Genomic DNA, 16989 nt, shown 5'->3' with positions numbered 1-16989 from the left:
TGCAAATATTCGTGGTTCATAATCTTTATTTGGCAGCACTCTTCGAATTGCCAACTAAAATTAACTCCAACCCTATTCGCCTGATCATCTCTTTGATCACCCTTAACAACAGCTGTTTCAAACATCTGCTTGCTGATCGTCTACGAATAGAGGAGGAAGAAGAAGAAGTAACAAATTTATTGAACTGAAGGATTTTCTGTCTCTTTAATAAATTAACGCAAACGTAAACAATGGAACTAGATCCAGATATTATAAAGGAATTTGAACAATTAGAAGTATCCAACGAAAAGCCACAGAAAGAAGAACTGGAGAAATTCGATGAAAACTCCCTACTAAAATACAATGGATCCAGCAGTGGTGATGGACAACAGAAAAATGGAAAATTAAATGTAAACCATCCCACATATGCAACAATACCGAAATTTTTCCATGCTCCTCCGTCTCCATCGGATACCTTAAGGCAAAATTTGCGTAAAGAAGCACATTCACTGTTCCTGCAGAAACGATCCCAGGAATTGCTGGATAATGAGGAATTGAACACTTTGTGGTCTATACTGGAGAAACATTGTACTCAAGGTATGTTTTGTATGGATATGTTTCATGCGAATTCATGTGTATTCTTTGATATGTATTTTGCAGTCACGCCATTGGGCCAACAATTAATTGGCTATGATGATTATTTGAAAGTAATGCAGGCGGTCAGCACAAAATGTCGCAAATATTTGACAGCTCGTTTATTTGCCAAGTTGCAGTGCCATTCTGGTTATCCGGGAAAAGTAGAAATTGTATCGATTTTCAATTACACCATGCGCAAGGTTTGGCTTACCCAGGGTCGTATTGGTCTATCGTTCTACGATGAGGTGGGCCAAGGCTATTTGAGAGAGATTGATATGGAAAACTATATTATTGATATAATACCAACATTGGCCCAAATTAGTGGCTGTGTTCAACCCTCCTTTCAAAGTTTCTATGTTTGTACTGTTGTTAAGAAATTCTTTTTCTTTTTGGATCCCCTACACACTGGCCGCATAAGGATAAGGGACATATTGGCCTCAGGTCTTTTAACTGAACTTTTGGAATTACGCGATGAAGAATCATCGAAAGAATCGCAAGAACATAATTGGTTCTCGATGCGTTCGGTTTTAACCGTATATGGAAATTATTTGAATCTCGATAAGGATCACAATGGTATGCTGAGTAAACAAGAATTGGCTGACTATGGATCGGGTACATTGACTTCCGTATTTTTGGATCGTGTTTTTGATGAGTGTCGTACTTTCGATGGAGAAATGGATTACAAAACTTTTTTGGATTTCGTATTGGCTTTAGACAATCGTCATGAACCACAATCTCTGCATTATCTATTCCGTATATTGGATGTGCAACATAAGGGGTATTTGACTGCTCAAACATTACACTACTTTTTCAAAGGAATCCAGGAGCAAATACGTGCTGTAAATGCTGAGGCTGTCAACTTTGAAGATCTTAAGGATGAAATATTCGATATGGTTAAATCAAAGGATCCCTATAAAATCACTTTGCAGGATTTGATTAATTGGTAAGTTGATAAAGATAAATTGAGAACAAGATTTGCTAAAGAAATAAATCAATTACATCTGCATGAAAATTGGGTACTAGACTCTACATAGTATAAATTCATTGAAATTGTGAAAGAAAATTTGCACACAAAGTTGATCACTCGACTTTGAAGACCTCGAATTGAGGATTTTTTACTTTTTCAAAAAGGTGTTATTCCGAATATTTTTTAATTTCAAAAATCGAAGAGCCAGTGTAACAAAAAATATAAATGCCAATCCCATTACATATTCAAGCTCTTTCCAATGATTCTAGTCTCGATACCGCAAGCGGCTTAGTTTTGGCACAGTGGGCCACGTGGTAAAAATTTGTTGAAATTTTTGTTTTCAAATTTGCGCTTTTCACAAATACATTTCTAAACAAGTAAGGAAAGTCTAAAGTCGGGCGGGTCCGACTATATTATACCCTGCACCACTTTGTAGATCTACATTTTCGATACCATATCACATCCGTCAAATGTGTTGGTGGCTATATATAAAGGTTTGTCCGAAATACATACATTTAAATATCACTCGATCGGGACAGAATTTGATAGACTTTTACAAAATCTATAGACTCAAAATTTAAGTCGGCTAATGCACTAGGGTGGAACACAATGTTAGTAAAAAACAAGTAAGAAAAGTCTAAAGTCGGGCGGGGCTGACTATATTATACCCTGCACCACTTTGTAGATCTAAATTTTCGATACCACATCACATCCGTCAAATGTGTTGAGGGCTATATATAAAGGTTTGTCCCAAATACATACATTATATATCACTCGATCTGGACAGAATTTGATACACTTTTACAAAATCTATAGACTCAAAATTTAAGTCGGCTAATGCACTAGGGTGGAACACAATGTTAGTAAAAAAATATGGGAAACATTTAAATTTGAAACAATTTTAAGGAAATTTCGCAAACGTTTATTTATGATTTATCGCTCGATTTATATGTATTAGAAGTTAAAGAAAGTTAGAGTCATTTTTACAACTTTTCGACTAAGCAGTGGCGATTTTACAAGGAAAATGTCGGTATTTTGACAATTTTTGTCGAAATCAGAAAAACATACATATGAGAGCTGTATCTAAATCTGAACCGATTTCAACAAAATTTGGCACGCATAGCTATAATGCTAATTCTACTCCCTGTGCAAAATTTCAACTAAATCGGAGCAAAACATTGGCCTCTGTGGTCATATGAGTGTAAATCGGGCGAAAGCTATATATGGGAGCTATATCTAAATCTGAACCGATTTCACCCAAATTTGGCACGCATAGCTACAATGCTAATTCTACTCCCTGTGCAAAATTTCATATGACCACTGTGATCATATGAGTGTAAATCGGGCGAACGATATATATGGGAGCTATATCTAAATCTGAACAGATTCCAATAAAATTTGGCACTCTTGACTACACTACTAATTGTACTCCTAGTGCAAAATTTCAACCAAATTGGGGTTAAACTCTGGCTTCTGGGACCGTATTAGTCCATATCGGGCGAAAGATATATATGGGACCTATATCTAAATCTGAACCGATTTCAATCAAATTTGGCACACTTGACTATAGTACTAATTGTTCTTCTTGTGCAAAACTGTGGTCATATGAGTGTAAATCGGGCGAACGATATATATGGGAGCTATATCTAAATCTGAACCGATTTCAATAAAATTTGGCACACTTGACTACACTACTAATTGTACTCCTAGTGCAAAATTTCAACCAAATTGGGGTTAAACTCTGGCTTCTGGGACCGTATTAGTCCATATCGGGCAAAAGATATATATGGGAGCTATATCTAAATCTGAACCAATTTCTTCCAAAATCAATAGGGTTCCATTCTGAGCCAAAACACATACTTGTGCCAAATTTGAAGTCGATTGGTCTAAAATTGTGACCTAGACTTTGATTACAAAAATGTGTTCACGGACAGACGGACGTGGCTATATCGACTCAGGAGCCCACCCTGAGCATTTTTGCCAAAGACACCATGTGTCGATCTCGTCTCTTTCTGGGTGTTGCAAACATATGCACTAACTTATAATACCCTGTTCCACATTGTGGCGCAGGGTATAAAAAGATTTTTGTGATTATGAAAACTGAACTCAAGCCCTTTACAATGGACCGGCTTAGTTTTTGGGTAATAAGCCAAATACTACAAATCCAAATTCGAATTTGAAAAATATTTATGGTGCTGGTGTGCGTGTCGGCTAAGTTTTTGCAGCAAATTTCAAATTCCAATTTATCTTTCCACACTTATATACACGGATCTCCCGATTTGATATCTTGTGCTTCCAGATACCGCAATATTTGTCCGATTTATCTAAGACTCAATAACGAGGTGTTATAGATAAACAATGTTTTGGTATAGCCCCCATATAGACCAATTTCCCGATTTGTCTTCTTGAGCTTTACACTACAATTGTTGTCCAATTTGCCTCAAATTGGAAATGAGTCTATATCGGAAAGGGGTTTTTTTTATAATCCTCATATAAACCGGTCTCCAGTTCTATCCAGTTTAGTTCTTAAAGGTGAGTATTAAGTTCGAGTTTAGCCGCTAAAATCGCTAAAGTGAAAACTAAATCAGTAAGAAAAATGCATGAAATTATACATATTTGTTGCAAATTTTATTATAACTTGATGGGGAAAAGCCCAAAGCAAATTTTCACAAAGTTTGTTTTCCTTAAAATGAATTATTAAAGAAAAGTAATCGTGAAAAAATCATGTTTTTAGCGGCTAAACTCGAACTTAATACCCACCTTAAGGGTATATTAGACGCATTGATCAGCCAAATTGAACGAATTAGAAGGGAATTTAAAATTCGGCCCAGCGGAAATCACCCAGATGGGTATTTCTGGTATTACGATAGCTACGAGTTTTGATTTGATTTTGATTTATTCTATTCTTAGATTTAAAGTACAGTAGTTAAGTTTTACTTTTTTCTTTAGCCAAACTAAAACATACGTAAGTGTAATGGAGTATAAAAAATAGCAGACACTGTTTGTTATTTCAGCAAACAACGACTGCAGAATTTCTAGTGTTTTAGCAGATTTTTTGTAGTGGGGGTGTAAGGCGAGCAGAACCCCAATAACAATTGCAATAATAGGATAATAAATAAACCTATTCATTTCATGAAAATATTAAAGATTTGAGTGAATTGTACAATATTTTTTTTACAAAAATTTCTGAAAAAAAAACTTGATAAATGGCATAATTTAAATTCATATTAAATATAAATTTAAAGACGTAACTTTTTGCCCAAAAGAGGATACCGGTTTTGCATACCGCAGCAAATTGATGCTAACCACCAGCCCTTTCGTTTTTCATTTACACACTTTTAATGACGTTTAAATTAATTTGCTTACGTATTTAAAAATTATTTTATTATTTCACATTTACTTGCACGTACGCACACACAGATTCACAATATGACTATTATACAATTTTAATATTTATTATGCATTTAACATTAACATATTGACCTCATTTACTAAACACATACACATGCACTTGCATACGCGTCCCCTCTTCATTCTATGCTATTCTCTATATGAATTTATTCATACAATCATATATATATAGTATATGGGGGAATATGTAGAATGCTTATGGAATATACGCTAAAGTGCATACATATTCTGTTGCTGTATTTTTTTTCACTCCTCTCGTTGATACTTTATATAAAAATTGGTATTCTGTTTAACTTTTATTACATTCCATTTCATATTCCTTGGTTGTCTGGAAGCCAGCCGCCTGTCATGCTTGCTTTATTGCTACTCTGGAGTATGAGTACACATATCCAGTGTATCCTTGTGGTTGTATTCATATGGAACATTCATATATGTACATTTCCATTATTAACATTACATTTGCTATGCTGATGAAACTTTCGTTACCTACATAAAAGTGCATTTATGTACATGTTGATGTGGATGTGTGGGTGAATGGTTGGTTGTATGTATGTGCAATCTTACTTTGAGTTTCTTTGAGTATATAACAACTACAGTTGAACACTAAATATACGCGATTTTTACTTACTCGTTGTAACACTCTTGTAAATTCCAACATGCTTGTAAAATAATAGCAAATACAATTCTCGAGGTTGGTGTGGTATGGTAGGGGCCTAATGCTTTGTTTGCTAACTTAATACAAAAACATTTAGACCAGATTGTCCCATGCAAATGTCTTTTTCCCATGTTCCGATATTCGGAATCTTAAATCTCAAAATTTTTGTTTGGCTATATTTTCTGAACACCACTCTCTTTAATAAGAAGATCCAACTGAACGTAGATTGAAGTCCGAAGATATCATAATATCCTCTTTATAAGAAAATTAAATTCTTGCATTTCGGTTTTTGGGGGGTTTCTTCAAATTATGTTAAGATCCACTATTCACTAGATTGGAAATCCAAATAAGTCGAATTCAGAGACTTCTTTTAATTCATACCCTTTATATAACGAAAAAAAAAAAAACCAGTCACTCGAATTCAAATCAATTTGTATTTCTGTACTTCGTTGGCATGAGAATACATTGATTATCAAAAAAGGGTATTTTCATTCAAATGTTAACGTAACGAACCAAAAGCCAGATCTAAACTAGCCACACACAAAAAATTTTTTTCTGATTCAATCACGAAATTAATTGATCCAATTAATTTTTAATTGAAATGCCTTCAATCATAGAAATGATAGTATCAATTAAAAAATTAATTGAAGGTCAATTAAAAAGTTAATTGATCCAATTAAAAAATTAATTGATACTATTATTTTTGTGATTGATTTTTGTTTCAATTAAAAAAATTGTTGAATCAATTCAATTTTTAATTAAATATTTTGATTATTAATTATTAAAATTAATTAAAATTTTAATTGGAAAATTTTTCGTGAAATTTTTTTGTGTGCAGCAAAGAAACATATGTCTAGTCAGGCTTGTGTATTGGTTGGTAGCTTCATAATCAATCAATTCCTCAATCTTTCATGTCCAATTAGTTCGTATTAAAATTCTAATAATAATAATAATATGCAAAATTCATTTCTTTCGCTTAAAATACGAAAAAAAAGTTCGATATGCAGAAATTCAAAGTCCTTTTTTAAATGGAAATATATCCAACGCGGGCATAATTCAACTTTGATTCATGATAGTGGATTAATTTCACGAAAATTCCGTTCAATATGGAGAGTTTCAATATAAAGCCAACGTCGACAAAATTGGCAGAAATTAGAAGTATTGCTGAGGGTAGTCTACTCGATATAGTCGGCGTAAGTGAGACCTGACCAAAAGGGCCAAAATTCTAATGTAGTTAAAATATCTGGCTATTCTTCATACAGAAATGATAGGCCACTTCGGAGAGGAGGAGGTGTTGCGTTATTTATTTCCAATCGACTTACGACAAAGGTTGTACATTCTGCATACACAAGGTCGTGGGTTCGATTCCTGCTTCGACCGGACACCAAAAAGTTTTTCAGCGGTGCATTATCCCACCTCAGTAATGCTGGTGACATTTCTGAGGATTTCAAAGCTTCTCCAAGTGGTTTCACTGCAATGTGGAACGCCGTTCGGACTCGGCTATAAAAAGGAGGTCCCTTGTCATTGAGCTTAACATGGAATCGGGCAGCACTCAGTGATAAGAGAGAAGTTCACCAATGTGGTATCAGAATGCACTGAATAGTCTAAGTGAGCCTGATACATCGGGCTGCCACCTAACCTAACGTAACCATCAGTCATCTTCCCTCATTGACTATTTTTGGATTTCTTGTCCGGAACATAAACGTGTTGGTGGACAGCTTATTTCTCCTGGCATTTCAAAGCACGCCTTTATTTATTTATCTTTAGATTTTTGCGTTCCCCAAAGCAGCGACATCTCTGAGTATTTTTATTACAACAACTATGATGATCAGTTGTTGCGAAATACTATTTCGTGTGTTGATCTCTCGCATATATACTTAACCTCCGACGTCGATGTACAGCTGCGTGTGCTCATGTCTGGGATTGATACAATTCATTCTGCTTTTCCCAAAAGATCAAAATCTACTGCAAATCGGACGACAGATATACATGGGAGCTATATCTAAATCTGAACCGATTTCAACCAAATTCGGTATGCATATTTATAATGTTAGTTCTACTCCATGAGAAAAGTTTCACTTAACTCGGAGTAAACCTTTGGCCTTTGGGGCCATAGTAGTTAAATCGGGCGAATGCTATATTGGGAGCTATATCTAAATCTGAACCGATTTAAACAAAATTCGGTGTGCATATTTATAATGTTAATTATACTTCCTGTGAAAATTTTCACGTAAATCAGAACAAAATATTGGCCTCTGGGACCATAGAAGTGAAGATCGGGCGAAAGCTATATATGGGAGCTATATGTAAATCAGACCCGATTTCAACCAAATTCGGAGTACATATTTAAAATGTTTACTCTACTCCCTCTGCAAAATTTCACGTAAATCGGAATATAATATTGGACTCTGGGGCCATAGGAGTGTAAATCGGGTGATAGCTATATATGAGAGCTATATCTGGATCTGAAGAAGATCGGTTGATAAATACGTCAATTATGACCAGATCGGTTATAAATATATATGGCAGCTATATCTAAATCTGAACCGATTTTTTCCAAAATCAATAGGGATCGTATTTAAGCCAAAAAAGGACCCTATGCCAAATTTGAGTTCGATCTGACTTAAACTGCGAGCTGGACTTTGCACACAAAAATACATCAACATACAGACAGATAAACAGACAGACGGACATCGCTAAATCGACTCAGAATTTAATTCTAAGCCGATCGGTATACTAAAAGATGGGTCTATGACTATTCCTTCTCGGCGTTACATACAAATGCACAAAATTATTATACCCTTCACCACTACTACAAGTAAGTAAAATCTAAAGTCGGGCTGGGCTATATGACCCTTCGGACTATATTATACCCTTCACCCCTATGTAGGCCAAAATTTTTGTTACCATCTCAACTACTTCACATTTGCTGGAAGCTATATAAAGGATACAATTTTTTACTTCTACAAAATCTCTAGAATTAAAATTTAAATCGTCTAACGCTATCCAGTTAATTGTAGGAAACTTCCATTGAAAATGGGTCTAAAATGTGTAACAGTCTACCATATTTCCCCAACTCTGGTGCACGTATATATGGGAGCTATATATAATCTGAACCGATTTTGACTAAATTTGACATGTATAGTTAGAATAATAATTCTGCTATCTATGCGAAATTTCACGTATGTTAAATGGGAGTATAACTTTGGCCCCCTGGTTATATGAGTGCAAATCGGACGGAAGATATATATGGGAGCCATATCTAAATCTGAACCGATTTCAACCAAATTTGGCACAATTACCGATACTACTAAACGTACTCCTTGTGCGAAATTTGAAGCAAATCCCGGCAAAACCCTGGATTTTGAGGCCATATAAGTTCAAATCGGACGAAAGATATATATGGGAGCTATATCTAAATCTGACCGATTTTGACCATATTCCATACAATAATATCGTTAAAGGTACCGCTTGTGCAAAATTTGAAATAAGTCAGGACAAAACTCTGACTTTTGAGACTCTATAAGTCCAAATCAGGCGAAAGATATATATGTGAGCTATATCTAAATCTGAACCGATTTTAACAAACTTTGACACACTTAACTATACTATTAAACGTACTCCTTGTGCAAAATTTGAAGCAAATCACGACAAAACTCTGGCTTTTGTGGCCATATAAGTTCATATCGGACTAAAGATATATATGGGAGCTATATCTAAATCTGAACCGATTTCAATCACATTTACCAAGCATTGGTAGAATGTCAATTCTACCCTCTGTGCAAAATTTCACGAAGATCGGTACTAAAGTTTGGCCTCTGTGGTCTTATGAGTCTAAATCGGACGAAAGATATATATGGGAGCTATATCTAAATCTGAACCGAATTGGCTGATATTTTGCAAGATTTTCGAGATTCATAAAATATTTTGATGTACGATATTTCAAGAAAATCGGTCGATAAACACGCTAACTATGACCAATCGGGGATAAATATATATGACAGCTATATCTAAATCTGAACCGATTTTTTCCAAAACCAATAGCGATTGCCTCTGTCCCAAGAAACGGCCCTATGCCAAATTTGAGGACGATCGGATTTAAATTGCGAGCTGTACTTTGTGCACAAAATTACATATACAGACAGACGGGCGGACAGACAGATAGAGGGACATTGCTAAATCGACTCAGAATTTAATTCTAAACCGATCGGTATACTAAAAGATGGGTCTATGACTATTCCTCCTCGGCGTTACATACAAATGCACAAAATTATTATACCCTGTACCACAGTAGTGGTGAAGCGTATTAAAAACACAGGAATAAAACAATATTTCTTGTAGTGTTGTTTATGATTTGGAGATTTATTTAATTCGATTGAAAAATAATAATTGAATTAAAATATAATAAAAACCCCAAAAATTACTCAGAAAAAAACTTCACGAAAATTTTTCCAATTAAAATTTTAATTGAGTTTAAAAAAAATATTCAATTAAAAATTTAATTGATTCAACAAATTTTTTAATTGAAATAAAAATCAATCACAAAAAATTAAATTAGTTTCAATTATTTTTTTAATTGGATCAGTTTTTTAATTTACCTTCAATTAATTTTTTAATTGATACTATCATTTCTGTGATTGAAGACATTTCAATTAAAAAATTAATTGAATCCATTAATTTCGTGATTGAATCAGAAAAAAATTTTTGTGTGTAGATACAATTTTGAAAATTAAAATGAATGGACATGAAATATCGATTTCATGCTTTTTCCTAACACTTTGCGGTTTTATTTTTCTTTTGGGGTTTTATTTTCTAATCTATTTTTGATTTTTGCGCCGTCATGAAATAAAGTCATATTCTACATACTTCCTGGAGGCTACCCCACGTTATCATACTATCTACTTTTTATATTTAAATTAACAAAACTTCCATCGACATCACCACACTTATAAAAAATAAACTCAAAACTTATGCATCGAACTCCAATGTTAGCTAGGTGGATAGTTAGGTAGGTCGATTGGTTTTTATGATGCATGTAGTTTTTACCCTTTCGATAATATGTTGCCATTACATTAACATTTCACATAGCCTACAACCGTTCACACATAGCTGGTACATCAATATATACCTATCCTCTGTGTGGAGTTGAAGTTTGTGTGAAGAATTTTTTTTGGGGCCTGGTAATGCATGTTTCATGTTTCATGCCATCATAAAGTCTCTCTCTTCAACTTTCACTGTTGCAAGTAGATTTAATTTAGCAGATATTAATTAAAATCATACATATTGAATATGTATACATTGTTTTTTTTTTGTTGCTGTAGAACCTTCTACATCGGCATTGAGAAATCATGTATAGTATGATCTACAATGCAGTGGCCAGACAAAGAAAAGCTTTTGCTTTCTTTTAGGCATTGTTCCGATTAAGTTTCATAAGTTTCATATTTCACGTTTCCTTTTCAATTTTAATTCATGTATCCTTCTCTTTTTCTTTTTTTTTTTTGCAGTGGCCAAGCTGAAACTGTTGTCTCCATCCTAATTGAATTTCATAAATTCTGGGCTTATGAAAACCGAGAGGAAGGTTCACACAATGTTTAATTATTGCCATTGTATTGTTTAGTTTTTTAAGCCTAGTGCATATTCGTATATAGTATAGACTAGCACCCTAGATGTATTGTTTTATTTAATTTATAACTATTATATACTCTATATTTTTTGTGAAAGGTAATTTTATTTATTTTTAGACTTCATTTTATTTGCAAGATGGCATTTATTTATGTTTTTCGAAAAATTCTGTTTGAATTATGTACTTAATCTATCGATAAATGTTAAGTTTAAGTTCGTGTTTTTTTTATAGTAATATTTAAAACTAAAAACAAAATACAATTATTTTATTTTAGTCAATATAATTGTTTTAGTTTCCCATGAAACTAATTGTGCATTATCCTTATTGTATAATTAATTCATTTATCCTTAACTAAAGTAGAAATTTGACAATAAGGATAAGCATTTCCGTAATGATGTAAATAAATGTCCGTTTTGATTTAACGAACACAGATTTGCTGAACGCTATATTCACTTCACATCTCATCTTGACATTCATGGCTACTGCATTTTAGCGATACCTTCTTGTAACGCTGGATCTCCCTCTCTGGAAAGTGAAAATCAATTCTTACGTTCCTGGGTAGTGGTTGCCTATCCACAAGATGCTGATATGGATGGTTAATATAATTGTGTCTACGTACAGGGATGATCTTGGTCACCACATAAAGATGATCCAGGGGTGAGATCGTGCAGCAGTTCTAAGGGCAGGGTATTGCAGGTCTGTATGTTATTCTAGTCCGTCCTTCCGTTTCTTAACTATCAAATGGAATAATCTTTTGGTTTGAAACTGGGCACAAGTACTTGTTATGTAGGTCGGATGGTATTGAAAATTTTCCATACCTATAGCCCATATAATACATACAAAAACAAATTTTATGTTTCAATCACGAAATTAATCCAATTAATTTTTTAATTGAAATGTCTTCTATCACGAAATGTGTATAAACAAATATTTGATTAAAAAATTTATTAATTTGAAATTTTCAATTAATTTTTTAATTGATTCAATTAAAAAAATTAATTTATGTTGATTGCAAAAACCAATTAATTATACCCTTCACCACTACTGTGGTACAGGGTATAATAAGTTTGTGCATTTGTATTTAACGCCGAGAAGGAGTAGTCATAGACCCATCTTTTAATATACCGGTCGGCTTAGAATTAAATTCTGAGTCGATTTAGCGATGTCCGTCTGTCTATCTGTTGATGTATTTTTGTGTGCAAAGTCCAGCTCGCAGTTTAAGTCCGATCGTCCTTAAATTTGGCATAGGGTAATTTTTCGGCTCAAAGACGATCCCTATTGATTTTGGAAAAAATCGGTTCAGATTTAGATATAGCTGCCATATATATTTATAACCGATCTGGTCATAAATAACGTATTTATCAACCGATCTTCTTCCAATTTCATATAATCGAATATTTTATGAGTCTCGTAAATTTTGCAGAATATCAGTCAAATCGGTTCAGGGGCCAAATCACCGCAGTCGAAATCGAGTACTTTGCTATCGTAATGTAGTTTACGCGGATCACCGCAGTCGTTATCGAATTGTTTCTACTCGAAGTTGTACTCGATAGGTAGTATGTTATCGAAATCAACGTACGTAGTATTTTTGCGCGAAAAAAGGTAAACAAAAAGATACGAGAAGTTTGTGAAAATGTAAGTATTATTTTATTTTGGCAAAAATACATTTAATAAAATATAATATTACATGCATTTAGGGAAACGGATCAAAAAATAAAGTGCTCAACAGCCGCTTCAAAAAAAAACTGTAACAAAGTAAACGCAAAACAAAAAGAAGTACTGGCTCAATTTATGGTGGAACACCCGGATCTAGCCAAGAATAAATTAAAAAACTGTGCTCAAGCTAAAGTCAAGAGCCACAACTTATGGCGCGAGTTGACTACCAAACTAAATTCCTGGGGCCCTCCAGTGAAAGATGTGACAAGTTGGCGCAAGGTGTATGCCGATCAAAAGCATAATACAAAAAAAAAAACTCGCACAACAAGGCCTCGAAAAAAAAAACTGGTGGCGGCCCATATGATCAAATAATGCTTACTGTTGCAGAGGAGCAAATTGTGGAAGCAGCTGGGCTAACTGCGGCTGTAGCTGGCTTAAGAAATGTCGAGTGTTTCGGAAGTGCCACCAATCGAACTTGTGCCGAAAATGAGAATATACCCACAAACGAAAAAAGCATTAGTGGTACATCGGAAACTGAATTTTCAGATATTGAAATTGAGTTGCCCACAACTTCAAAAAGACGTATATCCACAAAAAAGATTGATGAAAAACATACCAAGATAGACCTTGTTAAAGAAAACATTGACCAATTGAGCAAGTTGATTGACATTAAAGAGCGGTCACTTAAAATAAAAGAGGCAACTAATCGTAAGCTAGATAAATTGATCTCTCTTAAGGAACAAGCCTTCAAATTGAAACAAATGGAGTTTGACGGAAGCATAGCCTGTAAACGAATTGACCTACAAATAAAAACATTGGAGCTTGACGCGCTGAAATCAAAATCCTTTTGAGGAGAATTAAATAAATTTGCTTTTTATTGCGGTCGGGTTAGTATTCGAATTACTTTTGCCTCAATATCGTTTAATAGCTTTTTTTTATTTTCAGATCCTTTCATTTTTTATTGATTCATTCTCTGGCTGATCGATTTACCTCCATGATCTCATAACCACTTAAATGTGATGAACAGTTTTAATACGTATAGTTTTTATCAAAGAATGGAAATTCGTTTTTGTTTCGTTTCATTTTTTTTATTAAAGTCCGTAGTACTTGTCAATACATAAAATGTATTTTTGTTTACTAAGTTTTTTAATAAAGCCATTTTTTAAATGTTATTTAAAGAAATTTTTATTTGGTCCCTTATTTTTTCCCCAATTTTTATCAAACGGGTTTCCCCGCCAGTATATACTTCAAGGCTGCAAGGCTCGCTAGAATGCACATGTGTGTACATAGCCACATTAAACATTATACATATATTGTGCAAAGCAGCGCATACATTTCCAAATAGTGCCATTTTTTCGGGAGTGTATCGACTTCTTCTCTCATTGCATAGGATTCTCCATCGAGCTTTTAAAACTCCTATTGTGCGTTCTATAATACACCTAGCCTTTGCATGAACTCCATTAAAATAGGCTTCTGTAGACCCTTCAGCAGCAACAGCATATGGAACTACACACCAGGGCTCTGTGGGATATCCAGAGTCACCTAATAATAAATACATATATATGTGAATATTTACAATAAGCCCAATAATATAATATTTACCAAGAACCCAAACGTTTAAACCGTTCTCTGTGTACAGTTGCTCCAGTAAACTTCGTTCTTCAGAGTGCTTCCACACAAAACTGTCGTGCGAAGCACCACCGTACTTTGAATTTATGGCCAGTACTTTGTACTTGTGGTCACAAATCTAAATGTTTTACAAAACTGTTAAAAGATAAATGCTTTTGTAATATACACAACTTACTATCATTGAATTTACACTATGAAATCCTTTTCTATTGAAAAACATGTATTCATCATCTGTGGGTGCTTGGAAGCCAAAGTGTGTGCCGTCTACACAACCAACCACTGAAAGTAATTTTTGTTTTAAAGATGTGACATATATACCTCCAATATGAATTGTACAAATACCTCCAGGGATTTTAAATTTTTCCATGAAATATTCCATGCACTCCTCAGATTCTTGAGGCAAAAATTGTATCATTATGGGACACAACTTCTTTTGTATTTCGATAGTGACATTTTTTATCACTTTGCACATGGTACTTTGTGCTAACCACAGTAAGAAGTCGTTCCCGGCGTTATGCTGGAAACTGCCACTGGCCAAAAGGTTCAACGTGGCGGCAAGCTGTAAAATTTGTGGTACGGACGTCGAAATGTGCCCAGAAAAATTTATGTTTTCTAGAACATATTTAAAAGCATCTTTTGAAAGGCGAAATCGTCTTTTAAATCTATGGATGTTAAAAACATAATTAGTTAAAAGCACTCACTTCAAAATAGAATCACTTACTCTACTTCAGACAATGCTAAAGGACTGCTTTTGTCACGAATATTTTTCCTTATTAAAGCCACTTTGTGCTCATCCTCTGAATCCGAAGACGAGGAAAACAAAAATACGCTTGGATTCATAACATATTATTATATATAACGCACAAAAACAATGAAAACTTCTCAGATCACAAATATTTTGATCACAAAAAGTTATTTTGAAAACATCTTTTGTTTACATTTTCTTATTACCATATGTTTACAGAAATGTAAAAAAAAGTAGTAGACAAAACAAATTACGATCGAATGCGGTGATCCAAAAATTTACTGCGATCGAAATGTTTCTCGATACGAAACAGAACTCGATAACGAATGCGGTGATTTGGCCCCAGATTTAGATATAGCTCTCATATATAGCTATCGCCCGATTTACACTCCTATGGCCACAGAGGCCAATATTTTGTTCCGATTTACGTGACATTTTGCACAGGGAGTAAAATTAACATTATAAATATGCACTCCGAATTTGGTTGAAATCGGTTCAAATTTAGATATAGCTCCCATATATAGCTTTCGCCCGATCTTCACTCCTATGGGCCCAGAGGCCAAAGGTTTACTCCGAGTTACGTGAAATTTTTCACAGGGAGTATGATTAATATTCTAAATATGCGTTCCGAATTTGGTGGAAATCGGTTCAGATTTAGATATAGGTCCCATGTATCTATATCTGTCGTCCGACTTAAAGTCATATGACCACCGTAGATCAAAATCTACGGTAAATACTTCCGATTTACTTATAATTGTGCACAGGGAATGGAAATAACATTTTTACAATGCATGCCAAATTTAGTTGAAATTGGTTCAGATTTAGATATAACTGCCATATATATCTTTCGTCCGATATGGCCCCAGAGGTCAACATTTCACTCCGATTTACTTAAGGTTTTGCATACAGAGTACGACTAACATTCTTGCTACACATGTCTAATTTGGTCAAAATCGGTTCAGATTTAGATATAACTTTCATATACATTCGCCCGATAAAGTTTCATTTCGAAAATTTTGAAGTTTTGCACTGAGAGGCCAATTAAAATTTTAGCAATGTGTCAAATTTTATCCAAATCGGCTCAGAATTAGATGAAGCCCCCATATATATGTTATTCCGGTTTTATCAAATATGACCAAAATACCCACTTATTCCCTATAAAATCGAAAGCTCGCAAAAATTACTAAAATTTACTTATTCTCTGATTCGTATATATCGACTTATAAATCATAAATGCAGATTTGCGAAATTTTATGCAATTCAAATATTTCCAATATTTTTTTACTAACATTGTGGTCCGTCCCGGTCACTAAAAAATTTAAATTTTGAGTCTAGACATTTTGTGAAAGTTCGGTAAATATTGTCCAAATCGGTTCATATTTAAATATTTGTATATGGGAATATAAACCTTTATATAGCTGCTAACAAATTTGTAGGTGTTAAGATGGTATCAAAAATGTTGGTATACATAGTAGTGAAGGGTATAATATAGTCAACCCCGCCCGACTTTAGACTTTCCTTACTTGTTTTTAAATTGATTTAATCAAAAATTTAATTTATGTCGATTGGAAAACTCAACCAGTTTCTTAATTGATTCATTTAATTATATAATTAAACTTCCATCCAATTTCTAATTAACTATTTAATTCAGTTAAACAATTAATTGGGTTTTGCAATCAACATCGATG

The 16989-nt window shown here is 34.0% G+C and overlaps 3 protein-coding genes across 3 annotated transcripts in view; 2 read left to right on the top strand and 1 right to left on the bottom strand.

Annotated features, from left to right (window-relative positions):
- LOC142222297 (uncharacterized) overlaps positions 1-16989 on the bottom strand; it is a gene marked incomplete at its 3' end in the record, with an annotated part of 354669 nt that overhangs the window by 37558 nt on the left and 300122 nt on the right.
- Positions 140-11697, top strand: LOC142222296 (serine/threonine-protein phosphatase 2A regulatory subunit B'' subunit gamma-like). Its single transcript, XM_075292343.1, has 3 exons — positions 140-576; positions 640-1558; positions 11153-11697. The coding sequence occupies exons 1-3, from the start codon at positions 231-233 to the stop codon at positions 11241-11243; spliced, it is 1356 nt and encodes a 451-aa protein (XP_075148458.1). The 5' UTR covers positions 140-230; the 3' UTR covers positions 11244-11697.
- Positions 13271-13946, top strand: LOC142242983 (uncharacterized). The gene is made up of 2 exons (XM_075314439.1): positions 13271-13814; positions 13873-13946. The coding sequence occupies exon 1, from the start codon at positions 13299-13301 to the stop codon at positions 13776-13778; it is 480 nt and encodes a 159-aa protein (XP_075170554.1). The 5' UTR covers positions 13271-13298; the 3' UTR covers positions 13779-13814; positions 13873-13946.

The sequence above is a fragment of the Haematobia irritans genome, chromosome 1 (genome assembly GCF_050003625.1).
Source record: "Haematobia irritans isolate KBUSLIRL chromosome 1, ASM5000362v1, whole genome shotgun sequence".
Classification (NCBI taxonomy): Eukaryota; Metazoa; Arthropoda; class Insecta; order Diptera; family Muscidae; genus Haematobia; species Haematobia irritans.
Note: the sequence above shows the minus strand (reverse complement) of the source record. Positions and strands in the feature narration are given on the sequence as shown.

Excerpts from the sequence above, each read along its gene's own strand:
- LOC142222296 (XM_075292343.1), top strand. The coding sequence starts at position 231 with ATGGAACTAGATCCAGATATTATAAAGGAATTTGAACAATTAGAAGTA. Across the intron at positions 577-639 it reads GGAGAAACATTGTACTCAAG|TCACGCCATTGGGCCAACAA; the intron begins GTATGTTTTGTA and ends TGTATTTTGCAG. Across the intron at positions 1,559-11,152 it reads TTGCAGGATTTGATTAATTG|TGGCCAAGCTGAAACTGTTG; the intron begins GTAAGTTGATAA and ends TTTTTTTTGCAG.
- LOC142242983 (XM_075314439.1), top strand. The coding sequence starts at position 13,299 with ATGCTTACTGTTGCAGAGGAGCAAATTGTGGAAGCAGCTGGGCTAACT.